Source organism: Centropristis striata, chromosome 15, assembly GCF_030273125.1.
Source record: "Centropristis striata isolate RG_2023a ecotype Rhode Island chromosome 15, C.striata_1.0, whole genome shotgun sequence".
Classification (NCBI taxonomy): Eukaryota; Metazoa; Chordata; class Actinopteri; order Perciformes; family Serranidae; genus Centropristis; species Centropristis striata.
Window position 1 is genome coordinate 34,978,397 of NC_081531.1, and position 21,068 is coordinate 34,999,464.

General features: G+C 35.6%; 1 protein-coding gene across 2 annotated transcripts; it reads right to left on the reverse strand.

The window, feature by feature from the left end:
* Positions 1–1,299: 1,299 nt before the first annotated feature.
* scn4bb (sodium channel, voltage-gated, type IV, beta b) lies at positions 1,300–20,403 on the reverse strand. Of its 2 annotated transcripts, none has more exons than XM_059352229.1 (6): positions 19,591–20,403; positions 19,074–19,370; positions 6,753–6,916; positions 6,239–6,458; positions 4,394–4,523; positions 1,300–2,443 (listed from the first exon to the last, which is right to left on the reverse strand). In XM_059352229.1, the coding sequence occupies exons 2-6, from the start codon at positions 19,156–19,158 to the stop codon at positions 2,347–2,349; spliced, it is 696 nt and encodes a 231-aa protein (XP_059208212.1). In that variant the 5' UTR covers positions 19,159–19,370; positions 19,591–20,403; the 3' UTR covers positions 1,300–2,346. The 2 variants fall into 2 exon arrangements, with proteins under 2 accessions (XP_059208212.1, XP_059208211.1); XM_059352228.1 differs by having other exon boundaries at positions 19,074–19,382.
* Positions 20,404–21,068: the final 665 nt, after the last annotated feature.

Sequence of the window (21,068 nt, forward strand, 5' to 3'; positions counted from 1 at the left end):
TCAAGCGTTTGAACACAAACATGTTTTTTTCTGATGAAAAACAGTCAAAGTTTTAAATTCTTAAATGCTGTACTCCGGCTGTGGCCACAAGCAAGTATTAATATATATCATGGTTACGAAGCACTTTAAACAGTGTGGCTGTGTGACATGATATACAACGCACAATTTAACCCTTTGATGCACAACATGGGTCTAAAGTGACCCGACTGAGTTTTTAATTTTCTATATCTTAGCAATAAATTAATTTCATCATTCAGTATTCCAGGTTTTCCTAAATCAACTTGTTTTGGATCATCATACATCCTAATATTTTGTTTTCATTTCTTACTTTTTGAATAAAAACCCTTTTTGTATCACTACTCTTCCAATGCACAGCATGGGTCAAAAATTTCATTATGGGGTATTGTGTGTATAATTTTAAGGAAAAATGAATTTAATCAATTTTGGAATAAGGCTGAAACATAAAAAAATGTGGAAAAAGTGAAGCGCTGTGAAAACCTTCCAGATACAGTGTATGTGTGTGACAAAATGATACACAAACATGTTAAATATATGAAATATATGAGTGTGGAAAGTAACTATTTGAAACAAATTACTATTATTATAGTATTAGGTCATTTAATTTTAAATCAATTTGGATGAATGAGTCATTTTTGACCCATGTTGTGCATTAGAAGGGTTGTCCATATGTTGTGCATCAAAGGGTTAATAATGTGTAAACGCAAATCCACACAAACATCCCCATAATTTAATAAAATGTGCACATAATTTGGCTTTAAGGTACCAGAGGCATTCAGCTCACTGCTCATTAACAATGCATCTTTCCACCGAGCTGCATGATGCCTATAAACACACACAGACACTGGCAGCAAATATGCAGCCTCCTGTGTCTACACAGCATTTTAAATGGGGTTCTTGTTAAAATGCATGGCTGTACCTTCTTAAGGGCTCCGCAGTGTATTTAAATGAATATCTAATGGTCAATGTATAAACACAAAGCAACGGAAATCAATGTTGAAGCAGAAGTTAACACTGAGTTTGTTTACATGCTTGGAGCAGATGATTGCTAACAGTGGGAATCATTAGAATGACCAAATGTCAACCAGTAGATCAGCCAAAATCCAGCTGTAACAGCAGGGAATACATCAGTTCAATAGGTTACGGACTATATATATATATATATTTTAGAGTGTCATGCTTTATTCCTTCCTATTGTAAAACTACCTTTAACAGTAGACTTCCTTAACCCTCTATGGTACGGTGTTGCCCTCAGGCAATATACCCTTTTTTGGCCTGTCAAATTTCTACAATGCATCTTTTTGAGTGATGTGATACTTTAAAATAGTGAAGAGTATAGGTAACCAATAGCAATGCTTTTATTTGTCACATGACCTCCAGGAGGCCATCGTGAAACCCTTTTTGCAGACTTTTCCAAAGGAAAAAACTTTGCCATTTTGCGCCACAAGAAATCACTCAAAATGCAATTTCCTGGCCCTTTTCCATCTGGAAAAAAAAAAATTGCACCTCCAACTTTCTTTTTCACTTGTGCACTGTTATGGTACAATGTTGCCCACGGGCATCAAACCCCAAAAACTTCCAGGAAGAAACATTTTAAAATTTCTTCAGATCATGTTTATTTAGTCTATTTTTAGACACACAAAAACACTCACAATCAGTTTTTTCCTAACTGGCATCATAATGCGTACCTTAGAGGGTTAACTGAGCACACTGTTTTTCTTCCACTGACTGTAATTAATTATTTAATTGTCAGTTTCATAGTCTAATTAGGGACAACTCTGTGTGCCATCAGGCCACAGAGCATAAACTGAACATTAAACCATGTATCACATGTTATAGTTGAAACCTAAAATACAAGTCTGAAAAATTTGTCCCAATATGTAAGAGAATTTGTCAAGTACATTTTTTTGGGGATTGAGACTGACTCAATGTTAGTGTTACTAACGAGGTACTGCATAAGGTAAGTGGTTTTCTGTTCAGAAAGTTTTCTGGGTGTAAGATGGTAACAAACAGCGTTTTTTTCCCTTGTAAAGTGATCAAAGGATCTGAAATAAATAAAGCTGAAGTGTCTCTGGTAGCTGCAATCTTCCTTTAAATGTAAATTATGAGCACATTTTAAATAATTATGTGTGCACAGATTTCTTTAGTAGTACATCATCTGCACATGCGGTAGCATTGTGTGCACCTGTATATATTCCCTTTTGATGGCCACAGCCAGACAGTAACATAATGAATTTTCTTGTGGGCAAACACATGTGCATATACAAATATATGCTAGGAAGGTGCATAAATATGAGTACTCAAATGGTTTGACATACATGCACTTTCTCATTTCTTTTTTGGTGTCGGTTTTGAATCAGCTTTGGATCCTGAGAGGCCGTTTTCTGTGTTGTCGATCCCTGATGAAGTTACAAGGCACTCCTTACTGCAGCGGAAGAAAAAACAGAAGAAGAGTCAGAACTGAACATGCACAGCAACTCAAAGAAACTTCTCATGCTCACTCCATTTAACCCTCTGAAGCAGTGGCGGTTCTAGACCAGTTTTACTGTGGGGGCCAAGGAGGGGCCAGTGTTTAATCAGAGGGGCACATTAGCACATGAAAAATGGCAAAGATGATATTTAAGTATTCAAAATCTTTGAATGTCTTGAAAAAGACACAAAATGACAAAAAAAGACACAAAATGACCATAAAAAGACACAAAATAACTAAAACAGACACAAAAAGACACATAAATGACACCAATGACAAAAAAGACACAAAATAACAAAAAAAAGGACCCAAAATAAATAAAAAAGACACAACAACAGACACAAAATGACCAAAAAAATACACAAAAAAGACACAAATGACCAAAAAAGACCCAAATGACCAAAAAAGACACGAAATGACTTACAAAGACACATAAAGACATGAAAATGACTCAAAAATTGACAAAATAGCCCTTTAAGACTCCATAGAGTTAAACTATTATACAATGTAACATTCTGGGTTCCTTTTGTGTGCAATGAGATATGGTTTGAACAAAAAATAGGTAAGAATTGTTCCGTCATTCATCGTTATAAATTGATCATTTTATTATTAATTTGACACAGGGGCCACAGCAGGGGCCAAGGGCTTCTTCACAGGGGCAGTGGCCCCTGGAGGCCCCTGTGTAGAACCGCCACTGCTCTGAAGGGGCATTTTTTTGCGCTTTTTACGTTTTACTCACTGTGGTTTTGTATTTCACTGCAATATATAAAAAATACAGGTCCTGCTGCAGTTCTATGGAATCAGCACATTCATGGCTAGAAGTGGGAACAACTCAAAAATGTATTTTGTGCAGAATAACGCAGTTACAGAACAGTTATGATGACATAAATCCTAAAAAATTAAAAAATTAAGTTCTAAAAAATGGAATAAAATTGAATTTATATATACAACATCTTTACAAGTGCCCACAAGTGTTGTCACTATTGCGTTAAACATTGTGTCTCCACATGCTATACACAACTTTTTTACATGTTTACCGCCTCTCCTGTCCTCTCCTCTCTGCTCTGTGTAAACAGCCTGCCATGTCTGATTTGTCATGTGACAGTTCATCTCAGCAGAATCAATCATAGCTTCACAGTGTCACTGAGGAGCAGAATTTAATGATTTCAACACGATCTAGTTATTCAAAACAAATTATACCTTTGGGGACAATAAAGAACCTAACTAACTAACTAAAACTGTTTTATTTTTGTCGTAATTTTAAAAGAGACTTGTAGAATAAAGTGAGTTTGATCTGTTCAAGGACGACAGAAACTTCAAATTCTGGCGATAATGTCTGTTTTTACAGTTTGTTTTTACAATAAACGGTGTATTTTTGGCGATGTTTTAACCCATAAGAACCCATGGTGACACCTGTGTAACAAACACTTTAAATCTTCTACAATCTAAGATTAAACCCATTTAACAATTCTAACCAATTAATAGGGTGTCCTGTATTGCATTTCACTTCTTCTGACCATATTTCCAGTCACAATTTTGATATATGGTATGGAGATGCAAAGAAAAAGGCAAATTTGTGTTTCTGTAAGCAGAAAATGTGTCTAGTTTTTTTAAATTTTAAAATAAGAAATATCATAAAAAATAAATGCCCAATGTATTGTATATGTCACATCACAGATCTTTGACATTTAGGGGTAGAATTTTTTTTTAAAACATCCCATAATTTTCCTTTAAGGATTACTGTGTCTGGGTTCTTATGGGTTAAAGAAAATAAATACCTTTCATCATGGGGTTCAGAGGGTTAAAATCTACTTCAGCATGTTCAGTATCTGAGCAGTGACTCTGGTGGCACAGTATCAAAGTGCTGCATTGCTGGTAAATATTCAGGTGGTTGTGAAAACTCACTTTTTCTCCTCAAGCTTGGAAAGAACAAAGAGAGTGAAGTTCTTGAGCAACATGAAGCCCATTAATAGTGCGATGGCTCCGCCCACAGCGGAGGCGATCATGATGGTCAGCGTGTTGTCCACCACCCTCACTGCAGACATTAACAACATACCACATGATGCAATTCAAATATAGATACAAACAGTTTTAAAAGAGGCTCAAGGATTTTCCATTGTTTATGGCAGTGTTCTCAAATAAAGAAATTCTGGGAAGAAGTGAAACAGTGTATTGAGGAAATATTAGAGATAAAATTTCATTTAGATCCAAAAATATTCCTATTGGGTATCTACCCAGCTAATTGTAACATAAGAAAGAAGCATCGATTATTTTTAGATATAGGCCTGATGTTGGCCAAAAGAGTCATTGCAATAGCTTGTAAAGAGGTGGATAGACCAATGATAGGTAGATGGCTTTCTGAATTAACAGCATTAACTCTGCCCTTAGAAAAGATCACATATGCAATCAAGGGTAAACAAGATATTTTTGATAACATCTGGGGCCCCTTTAGAAATTTTCTTTCGAATAAAGACTTGTCATGTTTGGTGGAAACACCTGGGGATGACCCATAGAACCTGGTCTCACAGGAATCCGTGAAATAGCCACGGAATCACTCAAATTTCCGTGAAACTGACACGGATTATGCTACAATGCAAGTTAATGACAGTCATATCCCGTGGCTATTCCATGGATATTTGTTCCTATTGGTTTGTTCCAAGTCACGTGACTTTCAAGGTCCCGGCGGTCAGAACAAAAAACATGGCGGACAGTTCTCTCATTTTTAGTGAAAAAAAATCAATATTTTGACTTAGTTTCTGCATAAAAATGGATTTTGATCACATTTCTAGCGAGAAATATATGTTTTATTTTCTAAATATTCACTCAGTGAATGTACATAATCACTTTGTATGTTGGAATAGCCACGGGATATGACTGTCATTAACTTGAATTCATAATTCGTATAAAGTAATTCATATAAAGTTGATAAAGTATGAAAAAGGTTTCTATAGTGGCTGACTGACAGGAACAAGGTTTGTTAAAGTTTATTTTATTCTGTCATATATATTAGTGGCTATATTTGTTGTCTTAACTATAGTAAAAGTGCTTGTTAGCTGCAACAGAGAGAGAGGAGCAGTTGTCCAATAATATACAGTATGTCAGGGCTCGTGTTATGCTAGTAATATCAATGGGGATGTGTTGTCAGATTGGGCAATTTTCTCATAATTAGGCAGATTTTTGTTGCTGAAGCTTTGCAGGTTTTGCACAGGTAGATGAATGGGGAGTAATGGGCTTTAGAAGCATTTGTTCAGGTTTTTAAAAACGATGTCTTACTGAATATTTGCACAAGAAGTCCCTATTAATATTTATTTATTTATTTATTTTTTCTTGAATTTCTTGTTTATTTTAATGTCTGGTACAACTAAAGGTACATTTGTTTGGACAATATAATGATAACAACAAAAATAGCTGATAAGAGTTGGATTTATCAAATCATTATCAAGGAAATCATTATCAAGAAAACCATGAAAAATGTAGTAAGTATTTGAGATTTGGGTTCAAAAACTCTCTTATTGTCAATATACCTAGGAAAGCTACGGAAAAACATTTGATTACCATTGCTTTAGCCTTTAAAAAGCAAATGCTTCATGGAGCTTCATTGTCCCAACACTACTGATTGGTGCAATGCAAATTTATTGCAAGCCATTAATAAGAACCTGCAACTTGTTTGAGATATAAATAAAGCAAATTCTCCATATTAATATTTATAATGAAAGGACAATAAATCAGACCCCTCCCTTCAGCACTCACACTCGTCCACCACGATGAGGTTGAAGATGGCGCTGTGGTTCCTGCCCTTCTCTTTGGGGTTGCGTCCAAAACAGGTGTACTGTCCTCCGTCCTCGAAGGTGATGTTCCACAGCACGATGGAGATGTTGTTTTTGTGGTTCTTCCCCACAAACTCCACCCGCTCTCGATATATGGTCACATCAGGCACCGACTCTTCTGAAGCTATCACTGATTCGCACACCTTTAATGGTAGAGTACAGGTTGGCGTGCAATACAACAAAATTTTTTAGAAACACTGTCTATTCTTTTCAACCTGTTTTCTTATATAACCAAATTGTCAGATGTGATCAGGTTCATTCTTATGTGACGAGGTCAGCTAATGGTGGTCAGATGATGTCACCATGTCCAAAATCAAATGCCTTAAAGAGAACAGTTATTTATCTGCTATCAGTTATTGGAATAATTGCCCACTGAATATACGTGAACTGAATAGTAAAGTATCTTTACATGAATCTCTCAAACAGAATGTTCTTACCTTATGCATGGTGCCGTTGTCATTGAATTGCCAGTTGAAGTAGAGGTCCTGGATGCCGATGCAGCTGGCGTAAGTGCAGGGCAGCGTGACTGTGCTGCCGTTCACGGCCTGCAGGAAGGGGATCTTCCCCACAAACATCTCCAGGGCCTGAACAGACCCCACACCTGGACAGGGAGTGTGATAAAACAACAAGATAAGACTACACAGAACATAAGGTACTTTACAGTGTAAATCAGACTGCTTTAGAACAATATTCTCCAAGTTTTTCATTTAAAAAAAAAGTCTATTGAGTCACTATTGCTGAATGAGGTTGTACACCACACTGCAAAAAAAGAAAAGTTGGGTGAACTCAAAATTTCAAGGCAACAAACTTCGATAAAATTTTAAGTTGGACAATTAAACTAAATATCTGAAGTTTTGTTTTTGAGTTTGCTCAACTCTGAATTTCTCTGGCACGATTGTAACGCCGCTATGAAATGTCAGCTAATGTTGTGACCACGATTTTGAGTTAGCATTGATACGCTAACGGCTACTCTTGTAGCTGTAACAAGCAGTGCCGCTAGCATCAGTTAGCCGCTAGCATCAGTTAGCCGCTAGCTTTCGCTAATGACCGAATTTCCCAACAAAGAAATAAGAGTTATCAGAACTATTGTCCCTTGTTGTGAACCCCAACTTAAAGATATAAGTAACAACAACTCACTAACTTGTTTTTGAGCAGACAACTGGCTTCCTTTGTTGTGCTAACTTACATTAATACCCTAAATGTCAATCATTTATATTTCCAAGTTTTACCAAATTAAATCACTGTTTTAGGCCAAAAAATACAAGTTGGCTTTTTTTTGCAGTGCAGTGGCTAAGCTGGTAATGCTGCAAAACAGTTAGCTTAAGAGGACATGTAGAAGTCATGTGATTGTGGTAGTGAGCTTCGAACTTCTATCAGCTGCATTAATGCTTCAAACATCACAAAAGTGGTGTTCATTTGTGAAGATCATCGTGCTGAACAAAAAGCGTCAGTATCAGAAACATGTGTCTGCCACAGAGCAATGATCCAAAATCCAATGCAAAAATCCCATAGGCGAATTCTCAGTAGACCCCATGGGGATGCTAACTTCCGGGTTGGCCCACACTGTAAAAAATGTTTGTATAAATTACAGTAAAACACTGTCAAATCGCATCAGAAATAGGGCGGAAAATTTAAAATTGTGCATTGCCGTAGTAGACACTTTTAATTACCGTGAATCAAAGAAAAACACAAAACTTTTACTTTTACTGTCATAAACTGTAGGAAACACACAGTTTTGCTGTAAAAATATAACATTTTATTATAAAGTTAATGGATAAATACCATGATGTCACAATGACACAATTACCCTAAAAATAATGTGATTATTCAGTCTAAATGACTGAAAGTTTTTGCTGATATTTACATTTAAATTTACAGTATAGTACAGTACAGTACAAATTTATTTTAAACATATTATATATTAAAATATATTATTATTATTTATTTTTTACGGGGAAGTTCTGGCAACCACAGCTGCCGGTAAATTTACCGTAAATTTAACAGATTCTTTTTTACAGTGCAGGAAAATATGTAATTAATTTGCTTTCTATAAAATGCCACTGTGACATCATCTGTGATGTCAGAAAATAGGCCCACATCCTGCGATAATTTATCACATCGGCCATTCATGTGAAATTCCATGATTTTAAGAACACATCGCATACATAATATCTATTATTAGCACTTGACAGGTCAAACCTCAGTAACATGAGACCACAGAGTCCTTGCTGTGACATTACTGTAAATAAGGGAGGATGAACTCTGCTGCTGTGTGTAACTGTACACCAGGGACCACAGCGATGAAATCTGTCTTCAACTTGAGTGTTTTTTATTGTTTGTCTTTTACTTTTGTCTCAATCGTTCTAAGACCCAGTGTTGCAGAATTACAACGATTTTGGTTATCCCCAAAAAAACAAAAAATTTTTTTTTTGGTTCAACCACATTAACATGATCATTGTGTCCTATTGTTTGTACTCACAATGCGATTGGATCCAACATTTGTCTATAAGGCCCGCCCTCAGGTCAAGAAGTCACACAACCTCCAACTTTTTGATCGAGCAACATCCCTTTAATTTACTGGACTGGATTAATCTGATTCAAGCAAGTAAAATGCTTTGAACGTCAAACAAATCATAGACCCCAGAGTAATAATGCTGGGCTTACACCAAACGATTTTCACAGTCCCGGACTAAAAACTGAAAGTCTTTAGTAAATCTAGGAGTTTTACTGGAGTCACTCCCGTCATCAATGAAAGTTGATAAATATAATTATTCAATTAAACACATTATAATTAAATTGGACAAAAATTTATATGTTTATGACAGTGTCTAGAACATGAACATATGTAGTTATTGTGGAAAATATGCCCTACATTTTATTTAGAGTTTATTTTATAATTGTTGCAATATTAAAACATTTCCATAAAAACTTACTAAAACAATTTTTTTTTTTTTTAAAAACACTCCATTTTCACCCCCAAAGGCCTCCTATAAGAGCATCTGAATGGTTTAAAAAATGTTTTTTAAGTTTTTCTATATTTGGGTTTTACAGGGTTAAGTAAGCAGGTATACCACCTTCAGATTTGGCTGCTCAGTTTTGTGATCAGGCATGTGTCAAGGTCACAGGTTATAAATTAATATCAGCAGCGTCTATTCACTCTTTTATAGTATCAAAGCACCTTGTATGCCTTTATCTAGTGTGTGTGGCGTAAACTACATACACTGTAAAAAATGTTTGTAGAAATAACAGTAAAACACTGTCAATTTGCATCAGAAATAGGCCTTTTTCCTTGGTATGGTGCCAAGTTTTTGGTAAGTAATACAAAGCAAGAATACAGTAACTGCAAAATAGGGTTAAAATATAAAATTAAATATGAGGATTGATATGTACAAAGAATAAGCTAATATAAAGTAACAAAACAGCCACATGTCCAATAATCTACACTGTAAAAAACCTTTGTAGAAATTACAGTAAAACACTGTCAATTTGCATCAGAAATAGGTCGTAAAATTAAACATTGTACATCACCGTAGCAGATACTTTTAATTACTGTCAATCAAAGAATAGTAAAAAACTTTAAATTCTACCGCCATAAACTGTAGAAAACACACAGTTTTGCTGTAAAAATATACATTTTCCATGAAAAAGTTAATGGAGAAATACCACGATGACACAATTATCCTAAAAGTAATGGGATTATTCAGTATAAATTACAGTTTTTGCTGATATTTACATTAACATACGCTCACTGTATTTTTTACGGTGATGTTCTGGCAACCACAGCTGCCGGTATTTTACCGTAAATTAAACAGATTTTTTTTTACAGTGTATCCACAAGGCTGTGCAGAACTCTGCCCTACAAAGCAAAAAGGCAGTAACTGCATTTTTGGTCAAAAATTAGTTATTATCATTTTCATGACATTCAAGGCATCCTTTGTTATGTGACAAAAAATCTTATCTCAAATGTGTGTCGTTTTGGAGAAAAATGGTAGTCGTTTGTACAGTAACTGCAGAAAGCCCTAGTGAAACAAAGCAAGAGTACAGTTACATCCATTACTGTATTCTTGTTATGTTTTACCTAACAAAAAAATAACTGTGTTGCTGCGCAGTGAAGTTACTGTTTCCATGGTGACCACACACACAGCTGATTTCGCGGCATCCTCACAAAAAATTATTTTGTGTATTGTTTGTTTTATTTCGGAGAATCTACTGCCTTTTTCCTTGGTATGGTGCCACGTTTTTGGTAAGTAATACAAAGCAAGAATACAGTAACTCCAAAATAGGGGTAAAATATCAAATTAAATATGGGGATTGATATGTACAAAGAATAAGCTAATATAAAGTAACAAAACAGCCACATGTCCAATAATCTACCTACAACTACACTGTAAAAAATAATCTGTTTAATTTACGGTAAAATACCGGCAGCTGTGGTTGCCAGAACTTCACCGTAAAAATTACAGTGAGTGGATTTTCTATTCTAGATTTAAATGTAAATATCAGCAAAAACTGTAATTTAGTCTGAATAATCCTGTTATTTTTAGGGTAGTTGTGTCATTCATTCACACATCATGGTATTTCTCCATAAATTTTGCATGAAGATGTTATATTTTACCTAAAACCTGTGTGTTTCTTCCAGTTTATGACAGAAAAAAGTAAAAGTTTTGCGCTATTCTTTGATTTACGGTAATTAAAAGTGTCTAATATGGTGATATACAATTTTTCATTTTATGCCCTATTTCTGATGTATTTGACAGAGTTTTACTGTTATTTCTACAAACCTTTTTTACAGTGTACTTAGGCTGGATGCAGGATAACTTTAAAGTCATTTTTCTCAGTTCTGCACTCTGCACTGTAAAAAATATCTGTAGATTTTACGGTGAAAAACTGCTAAACCATGACAGTAAAAGACCGTAAAATGATAAATGGGTTAATTCAGTTTCAGTAACAATGAAACACCATAAATGTATATAGCAGCCAAAACAGTATTTTTTACAGTTTTGTTTTGGGGAAAATACATTACTCCAGTGTAAAATACACTGTAATATGTAATTAATGTAATATATATACAAGCCGCCACTGTCATTTTTGCATTTATCTTTTGTAAAAAGTACTTTGTCTCACTGTTAAATGTACTAAACACCATATCGCTTACAAAAATATACCGTAATATCTAATGGTAAAATCTTTAATTTGCTTGTCAATTATATGGCAAAACAGTGTTTCTTTTGATGGAAAAACCTTTTATTTATACAGTAAAAAATGGAATAAAATGTCAATCTTAAACGTGAAATCAACAGTGCCAATATCTTTTTACCGTAATATTAAAAAAAGTTCTAGCTTATTTATTACGGTAAAGTTCTGGTAACCACAGCTGCCGTTTTTTTACCATAAAAACAACAGGGTTTTTTTTTCCAGTGTGCCTAATTACTGCCTTTTTGCTTTGTAGGGCAGTACTAGTACATTAATACAACAGTGACACTTGAATAAGATGAATGGATTCAGCAGCCGTGATTCTGCCCGTTGTTGTCTGTCTGATTTGAGCATACTGTGTTACTCCGAACACGGTCAAGGTCAAAATCTGACAAGCACCATTGCAGCAAACAGGAATAACAATGCTAAGAGCAGCAAAATACGGCTTCACCCAGTGCAGCTGTGGCATACTGTATGTGGGAATGTTATTGATTCATTCTCGTCTCATCCTTTGCTATCTCGCAAAACTCCCTCTATCCAATCTTTTTCCTCAGCTGGTCCAATGCAGCACAGTGAGATTGCAAAAAGTGACGAGTGAGCATCAGCATCACCCCTCCCGTGTCTTTCCTCGTGCACATCTTAGCATCACTATAGGGCTTTATATCAACTGTTAATACAATATTACATTTTCATTTAAAAAAAATATATATATTCTGCATCCACATGTTTTTAAAATCTCTGTTTTACGTAAGAGCTTCTGACAAAGAGACACAGAGAATTTCATGATATCTGTTCTTCTTTCAAGAACCTTGATCTCTTTGTGTTTAGTCTCTGACAACATTAAACTAGACATATATCTTACGATAGGAAGACAACAGCTGCAAAGCCAAATTAGGTCAAGGGCATTAAGTTGGCCTGCACATCCTGCTCCCTTGCTCGGATCCAACATGATCTCACAGAAATCCGTGAAATAGCCACAGATTTCGCTTCACTCAAAATCCGTGGAATAGCCACGGAATCACTCAAATTTCCGTGAAACTGACACGGATTTCGCTACAATGCAAGTTAATGACAGTCATATTTTTCTGGCGAGATCTTCACCACAAAGTGATTATGTACATTCACTGAGTGAAGATTTAGAAAATAAAACATATATTTCTCGCTAGAAATGTGATCAAAATCCATTTTTATGCAGAAACTAAGTAAAAATATTGATTTTTCACCAAAAATGAGAGAACTGTCCGCCATGTTTTTTGTTCTGGCCGCCGGGACCTTGAAAGTCACGTGACTTGGAACAAACCAATAGCCACGGGATATGACTGTCATTAACTTGCATTGTAGCGAAATCCGTGTCAGTTTCACGGAAATTTGAGTGATTCCGTGGCTATTCCACGGATTTTGAGTTAAGCGAAATCCGTGGCTATTTCACGGATTTCTGTGAGACCAGGTTGCTCGGATCATTTCCACACCTGTAAAGTTCCTTGACTGGTTTTAGGTTTTTAGGTTTTATTTATTTGCACAGTTAGAACTGCGTAAAATGACAAAGATAACATATAATGTAAAGTGCAGGGAGAGGCAGAAAACCCAGATGGGCTTATTTATTTAAAGCCTCCACCTAAAATTTCATAGTTATTAGAAAGAAATAAACTGATAGTAGAAAAAACACATGTATAACATCAACAAGTTATAATGACAATAACAAAAACAATTAAAAACAAAAATGAACATGTTAAAAAAGTGTATTTGTGTGTGAATTAGAATTTTAAAACAGCAGTTAAATGAGCTTTTAGACATCTTTTGAAGCAGATGGGAAAAGGTTTTTATCCATAATTTGGTCCCTAAATTGAACAATAAATTGACCTTTGCATGTCAGAAATCTTGGAGGATGAAGATCTAAAGATTGACGCGTTGAATAAGAGTGAATCTGAGAATTAAATGTAAAATAAGTCTTAAAGTGCTTTGGAAAGACTGTGTCTTGTCCTTGCGGATGTGACTTATCATGCTGACAAAATCTGTCCACAAGTACTCTAAATTGCTTCTGTGGCACTTCCTGCTACAGTACAGTGTAAAAAAAATAATAAAAAATGCTAAAACAGAAAGTTGCCTTAATTTTACATTCAGCAATGTGTATTGTGCATGTATTTTTTGTATTTTTTTGTGTGTAGAATCTGCAATTTAACATTCAAGATACTGTAAAAAAAAAAAAAATCTATAATATCCCATTTAATTAATTTACTGATTTCAACTTTATTTTATGGTAAATATTTTTAATATATTGCATTTGCACTTAATGTAGAAAAAACAAGAGAAACCCTGTTAAATAATACAGTCAATTTCTGTAAAATCACTCTTTTCTAACAGTGAAGGTGTCTCTAGCTAAGGGAAACACCTGCCACATGCCTGTGGGAGGATGGGATTATTATACTTTTTTGAAATGTATTCCTTATTTAAGTTTTTAATTTAAGTTTTGTCAAGGTAAAGTTTCAGTGATTCAGATGAAAATAGAACAGTGGTGCTCTAGTTTCTAACCTATATGTGTCAACTTTACAAGAGAACAATAGTTTCATGCATACACAATAATTTCTAAAAGAATGTAGCATATCCAAATAACAAAAAAAAAAACCTCCAGATTTAGGAGCTAACAGATAAAGACTTATTGGACATACTGTTTGATTGTTATTATAACATAAAAACATAATGTAAACAGACAATGTTTATATGGATCGCATTTAAAATTTATTTGTAGACTGCAAAATCAGCGTTTCAGTGCTGTCTGGTAGATGAACTATAATGGTGAATAAATAACCTTTAACCTACTTTTGCATTGATATACTTCAATTTAGCAGTAGTAGTTGCAGTAGTAGTTGTGGTTGTAGTCAATAATCATCGGCCCTTATTAACAATTTTCCAGGAAAAAAAGGAAAACAAAATAATTGACCCAAATGGTGCAGGCTAAAGCTTAATCTTATTATACCGACCCTTTTAAGAAAGCATATTCAAACAGGCAGCCCTTTAACTATTAGATTTAGACTATACAAAAACAAAAACAAGTTCCAAATAATTCAGATTGTTATAAATGATCAGACATATCTACAATAAGCTCTTATATAACATACTGGAATGTCATTTTAGCTTCCAGTGATCACATTATAGCTTTTTATTAAGTTAGTTACTTTACTTTCCACAGTAAGCTTTATACATATAATATTTTCCATTGTGATACTGAGGTTAGCCAGTCAGCTAATGTTAGCCTATCAAGCTACTATAATGCAGAAAAGCACCGTCAGGTTTATGAGTGAATGTTTAGCTCTGCAGAGTTTAGTTAGCTCTGTCCCTCTTTGCTTTTCATCAGTTAGTTTTTATTTCTCCACCGTGAGCTTTCACTTTTCCAACTGATGTTTACCTAGAGCGAGCTAACGTTTGTTGCCATAATGAGCGACTAGTGCAGATATTGTTCAGAGTCTTCAGTGTTGTTGATCATTTTAATAATCACCTCAGTGTCTTAAATTGACGATTAGCAATATTAGCTAGGTATTCAGTATAGCACTAACGTTAGCCTGATTTTTACAGCTTAGCTAATGTTAGCTCACTCTGGCTCAGCATCAGCTGGAGCAAGGTTATAATAGTTCTGGATTTTCCATTAGTTTTAGTTTTAATTTTGTTGTGAATTTTTGTTTTCAAATCCAAAGAGGCCATAATAAATGTTTCCTTTATTTCCTTTGGTTTATCATCTCAGCCCCAATAAGGTTATTAACTCTTACAGTTCCAGGTGTTTTGAATTTTGGTTCGAGTGTAAACATCCCAGTCTCAGTAAACATATTTACCATGTGTTGCATGTTAAAATAGAAACACTGAATTATGAATGAAAGAAGTTGACAAAAACAAAAACCAAGGACATTTTCACTATCATTTTAGTTAGTTTTAGTTAGTTTTGTAACCACAAAATACAGTTTCAGTTAGTTATGGTTTTTTTAAAAACTCTAGTTTTTATTTTTATTTCAGTTAACGAAAATGTTTTTTCAATTTTAGTTTTCGTTATTTCGCTAGTTTTCGTTAACTATAATAACCTTGAGCTGGAGAGGAGTGAAAGCTCACGGATCAGAAATAAAAACTAACTGATGAAAAGCAAAGAAGGGCCGAGCTAAACTCTGCAGAGCTAAACACACATTCGTCATAAACCTGATGGTGCTTTTCTTTGGTTAAGTTAACCACAGAATTATAAGACATAGAGGTGACTAAAAAAATAATCTAAAAATGCTAAAAACACATTATATAAACGAAAAGCAAATACTATAGCCTATGTATAAAGCCAAATGTGTAAAGTAACTAACTTGAGGATAAAAAGCTGAAATGTGACCATTGGAGGCTAAGATAACATACTGTATACTGGACAGGAAGTGAAGTGACGTGCAGTTTATAAAACGGATATACGACACACGACATTGTGCAAGTGGTCCATTGTCGGAGATATCAGACTAAAGCTCTACAATAAACCACCAGCTAGTGACACATGAATGGTTTTAGATAGCTAGAGGTCAAAGATGCTGTTTGAATGGTAAGGATGTAAAAAAAAAACAACACAAGAAATTCTTAAGGAATAACAAGAGCAAAATTCAACATGATGGAAGCCAAAATGCAGAGACATATGATCACTAAGCTAAGCTCTGTCTATTCTGCTGTAATATAATCTTCTTTACCACATCCGTGTGCATTGTATGATGGTTTATCAACAATATCACAATTCTGCTTCTTTCGGCATCTTTCTCTCTGCTACTAAGCCATCGTCATCTGCTGTTTAAATTTAAAGTTTTTTTTTATTTTTATGTTTGTTCTATATAAAGGCTGTGACCAAGAAATAGCCATTATTTTTCTGAAAATAAATTTTAAATGTTTACTTGTCATCACGATTCAACTGCATTAATGGGAGATCAATACTTTGAATTAATTTCAAAATATAAATAAATTAAAAGGCTTAAATTAACAATATTTAACACGTTTGCTGCACTGATGCTTCAAACCTATAAACAGGTTTAGAAAATCTAAATAAGTATTCCTGTAATTCACTAATGAAGGAATATGAGATTTACTTTACTTAAATAATTAATTGTCACATGATGTAATAAAAGTGCCAAACATAAAAATGTTTGTTCTATATAAAGGCTGTGACCAAGAAATAGCCATTATTTTTCTGAAAATAAATTTAAAATGTTTACTTGTCAACACAATTCAACTGTATTAATGGGAGAGTAATACTTTGAATTAATTTCAAAATATAAATAAATTAAACATACATTTTTAAAAAGTTTTATAGCCTGCAGTTCCTACACTCCTATATATTCAAGGTTTAGAAAATCTAAATAAGTATTCCTGTAATTCACTAATGAAGGAATATGAGATTTACTTTACTTAAATAATTAATTGTCACATGATGTAATAAAAGTGCCAAACATAAAAATGTTTGTTCTATATAAAGGCTGTGACCAAGAAATAGCCATTATTTTTTTTGAAAATAAATTTAAAAAGGTTTACTTGTCAACACAATTCAACTGTATTAATGGGAGATTAATACTTTGAATTAATTTCAAAATATTAATAAATTAAAAAATAATAAATTTAAAAAGTTTTATAGCCTGCAGTTCCTACACTCCTATATATTCAAGGTTTAGAAAATCTAAATAAGTATTCCTGTAATTAACTAATGAAGGAATTTGAGATTTACTTTACTTAAATAATTAATTGTCACATGATGTTATAAAAGTGCCAAACATAAAAATGTTTGTTCTATATAAAGGCTGTGACCAAGAAATAGCCATTATTTTTCTGGAAAATAAATTTAAAATGTTTACTTGTCAACACAATTCACCTGTATTAATGGGAGATAAATACTTTGAATTAATTTCAAAATATAAATAAACAAAAAATAAATTGAAAAAGTCTTATAGCCTGCAGTTCCTACATTCCTATATATTTAACACATGTTTGCTGCACTGATGCTTCAAACCTATAAACAGGTTTAGAAAATCTAAATAAGTATTCCTGTAATTCACTAATGAAGGAATTTGAGATTTACTGTACTTAAATAATTAATTGTCACATGATGTAATAAAAGTGCCAAACATAAAAATGTTTGTTCTATATAAAGGCTGTGACCAAGAAATAGCCATTATTTTTCTGAAAATAAATTAAAAATGTTTACTTGTCAACACAATTCAACTGTATTAATGGGAGATTAATACTTTGAATTACTTTCAAAATATAAATAAATTAAAAATAAATGTAAAAAGTTTTGCAGTTCCTACATTCCTATATATTTAACACATGTTTGCTGCACTGATGCTTCAAACCTATAAACAGGTTTAGAAAATCTAAATAAGTATTCCTGTAATTCACTAATGAAGGAATGTGAGATTTACTTTACTTAAATAATTAATTGTCACATGATGTAATAAAAGTGCCAACTGATTGAAATTACATTCCAATGGGATGCTTTTTTTCCTTCAAATACTAGATGATAGAGATACTCTAAACCAAAACAACATAGTGGGAAGAGTTTATCAGATCTGCATGAGAATTTACTTGGGACAACAATGTCAGATCTGGATACCGACTCTGTTGTTACTGGAAAAAGTTCTCTCTCAATACCTTGATTTTCACGACTCAAATCGAGATAAAACTGATGTTTTCCTGTTGCGGGGTGACTCTGCTGCACTCTGACTGCAGATACACCTCACACCCAGCTCGATACGCCATGAACGGCACGGCCTTGTCTAAAGTGCCTACAGTCTGACAAAGCTTTTCTCATCACACTGACCACTATTCTGCTGACATTTCCTTTTTGCGGACATACAATCTCAATCCAAATCAATAGTGATCAAAGATTACACCGAACAAGTCTCATTGCAACAACTATAGTCCATCCTCGTGTTTCCAGGCAGAACCAGCCGCACATTTGATCATGAGATGAACCACAGGACCACCAGAAAAACAAAACTAGTCCTGTCACCAAACCAAAACCCCTCTTGAAAAAACCTAGTGCACCAAAATAAATACAAACGTAGCCAACAACTACATAGGTCAGACGCAGATGAAGGTCAATGTCAGATTTGGAAAAGTCACAGCATCAGCACAAACAACAAGCTTTTGAACGATGATGGTGATGATGATGATGATGATGAGTTTGATATTGACGATGAGGATGATGTTGTTGATGTTGAGGTTGGGGACTTATGTGGTTGACACTCCACCTGGAATTGCCTTCTGTTGCACTATTGTTTTGTTTGTTTTATCTTTAGATATATATATATATATAATGAGGCTGTGATCTGTTGTTTGTATGTGTGTTGGAATGTATTGTTTTTTATGTATTTTATACACCTAGACTGCAAACAAATTGCCCAAGTTGGGACAAATAAACTATACTTGACTTGACTTGAGCTTTTGGTGTGAAATAAGGAGAAAAAGAAGTTAAAAAATGAGAGGATGAGGAGGCAGGGTGCGCATCAGCATTAGCATAACAATCATGGAACAAATAAGAGAGGTGATGTAAAGTGAGAGGCAGACATTACCCAGCAGCATAGAGAAGATAAGGCCAACGGCTGTGTGGGGAGGGCCCAGCCTCGGGAGATCAACCACAACCCACTGGACTTCCATGGCGGCCAGATCTGCTCCAAAACAAATACTGCTGCAGGATCCAGTGGGCTCTAGGCAGCTTGCGGAGTATCTTCTAGCACAACTTGGCTCTCTCTCTGATATATGTAATTAAATCTGGAGGGTGCTGTCTTAGCGTTTGGCCCCCAATCGAACCACGTCCCAGTCGTGCACCTGCAGTAGTCCCAGAGCTCCCACCAGCCGCCACAGCACTCCTGTGAGAGAGACTGTAGGTTAGACAGAGGGCAAAGGAGAAGGCAGAAAAAGTTATCAATTTAAATCTTCAAATAGGACACAAAGAAGCACAGACAGTGCATTAAAAAAGTTGCATTTTTTACAGGTATAGTGTTGCATGTTGCAGCATGCATGAGTCTAAATCATATCTTTGCTTTAATGCAAAAGACGACAAAAACATGCAAGTTTTGTCATGCGTACCTGCTCCTGCAGCCGGTGTTCAGTCAGAGGCCCGCAGACTGAGTCGGTGTGGACCGGACAGCAGCGGAGCGGCAAACACTGCGCACAGTCAGGGTTCACTCAAGGAGAATCCGGCACACAGCACTTTCACTGCAGAGCCAGCCACATTGCAGCGCCAGCCAGGACGAGAGACAATTAGAGAGGAGAGGGAGAGACAAACAGAAAGACAGACAGAGACGTAGAGAGACGGACAGGAGGGGAAGCTGCTCTCTCGTTCCTCCCCAGCGGAGCACCAATGACGCTGACTCTTCTCCCTGCCCGTCCCTCCGGCTGCCTCACAACTTTTCCCTGTCCTCTCCGTTGGCTGCATGCCACTTCTCCTCATCTCCACCTCCCCTCCCTTACCTGTGCCCATATCCCTCGTATTCACTTTCTCTCCTCCATCAACCCCATTTACTCCTCCTCCTCCTCCTCCTCCTCCTTCTCTTGGCTCTGCTCCCCCCTTCCTGCCTGCCTCACCCTCCTCCCCCATCTCCTGACTTGGGGCGTGTATGCAGACTCAGGCACTTTTGTCAGAGTGTTTGTGAAGATCAGAGAAAAGTTCTGCAGTGCAGGTTGAGGAGGAGGTGGTTTAGTGCCGCCCCAGGAGCCGGGCCAGACACACAGTCCCAAACGGAAATGCTCCATTCATAAATAGACATGTTCTTTCCCTGATAACGTCACCTCTAAAGGTATCAAAACTCAGCATCACAGAATTAAAAGTGGGAGGGGAAACAGAACAGTACCTTCCTGTTATTCTACTTGCACAACTGAAATGTGACTTTAAAAGCCTTTCCCTTCTTTTATTTCTACATCCCTGCGTAAATAGACACAGTAACGTCATTCCGATCCTCTTTTCCTGGGACTCATATTCCCATTGCTCAGGATTATCAACTTCCACAGCAACCTCTGATATGTGCATGTGTGTCCCATGCGATGCCTGGAAGGTCAAGCTGTCCTGTGCATCACGAGGCATGCTTATGTGATTGCAGCTGCAAGAGTGCATTATGATATGAGGTGTGTGCAGCCATTTTTCACAAAGGGACAGCTCCTTTTTCCATAAACGTACAAACACATCAAGAGATGACCAATTGCATGTGTCTGCACTATTCCCTGCAGGACATGACGGAGGAAGTGCTTAGCTCAGACTTTCCAGATTTGATTAGTCAATTTCATCCTGGCTGATGTTGCATTCATACACTTAAGACTATATGCCTGTCAAACGCCAGCCTTTCCTGGAAATAGAAGGTGACTAATGAAGTTCATTAGGATGCTAAGAGGTTAATCATATGGGGGGGAAAAGTAGAATTGGGAGTGTTAACTGGATGCAAGTGAGACCATGTGACAGAGCATGGCATCTGAGAAGAGGTACAGTTACACAGGCAGAGGACAAGAGGACAGCTACACTTCCAATTTGGACTTAACATCTTTTCTCTGCTTGCAGAACTATTTCTTTGACA

Bases quoted from the DNA above. Each gene is read 5' to 3' on its own strand.
- scn4bb (XM_059352229.1), bottom strand. From the start codon at position 19,158: ATGGAAGTCCAGTGGGTTGTGGTTGATCTCCCGAGGCTGGGCCCTCCC. The intron at 4,524-6,238 runs GTGAGTGCTGAA...TAATGTCTGCAG, and splicing joins CCTCATCGTGGTGGACGAGT to TGAGGGTGGTGGACAACACG. The intron at 2,444-4,393 runs GTGAGTTTTCAC...CTTCCGCTGCAG, and splicing joins TCCAAGCTTGAGGAGAAAAA to TAAGGAGTGCCTTGTAACTT.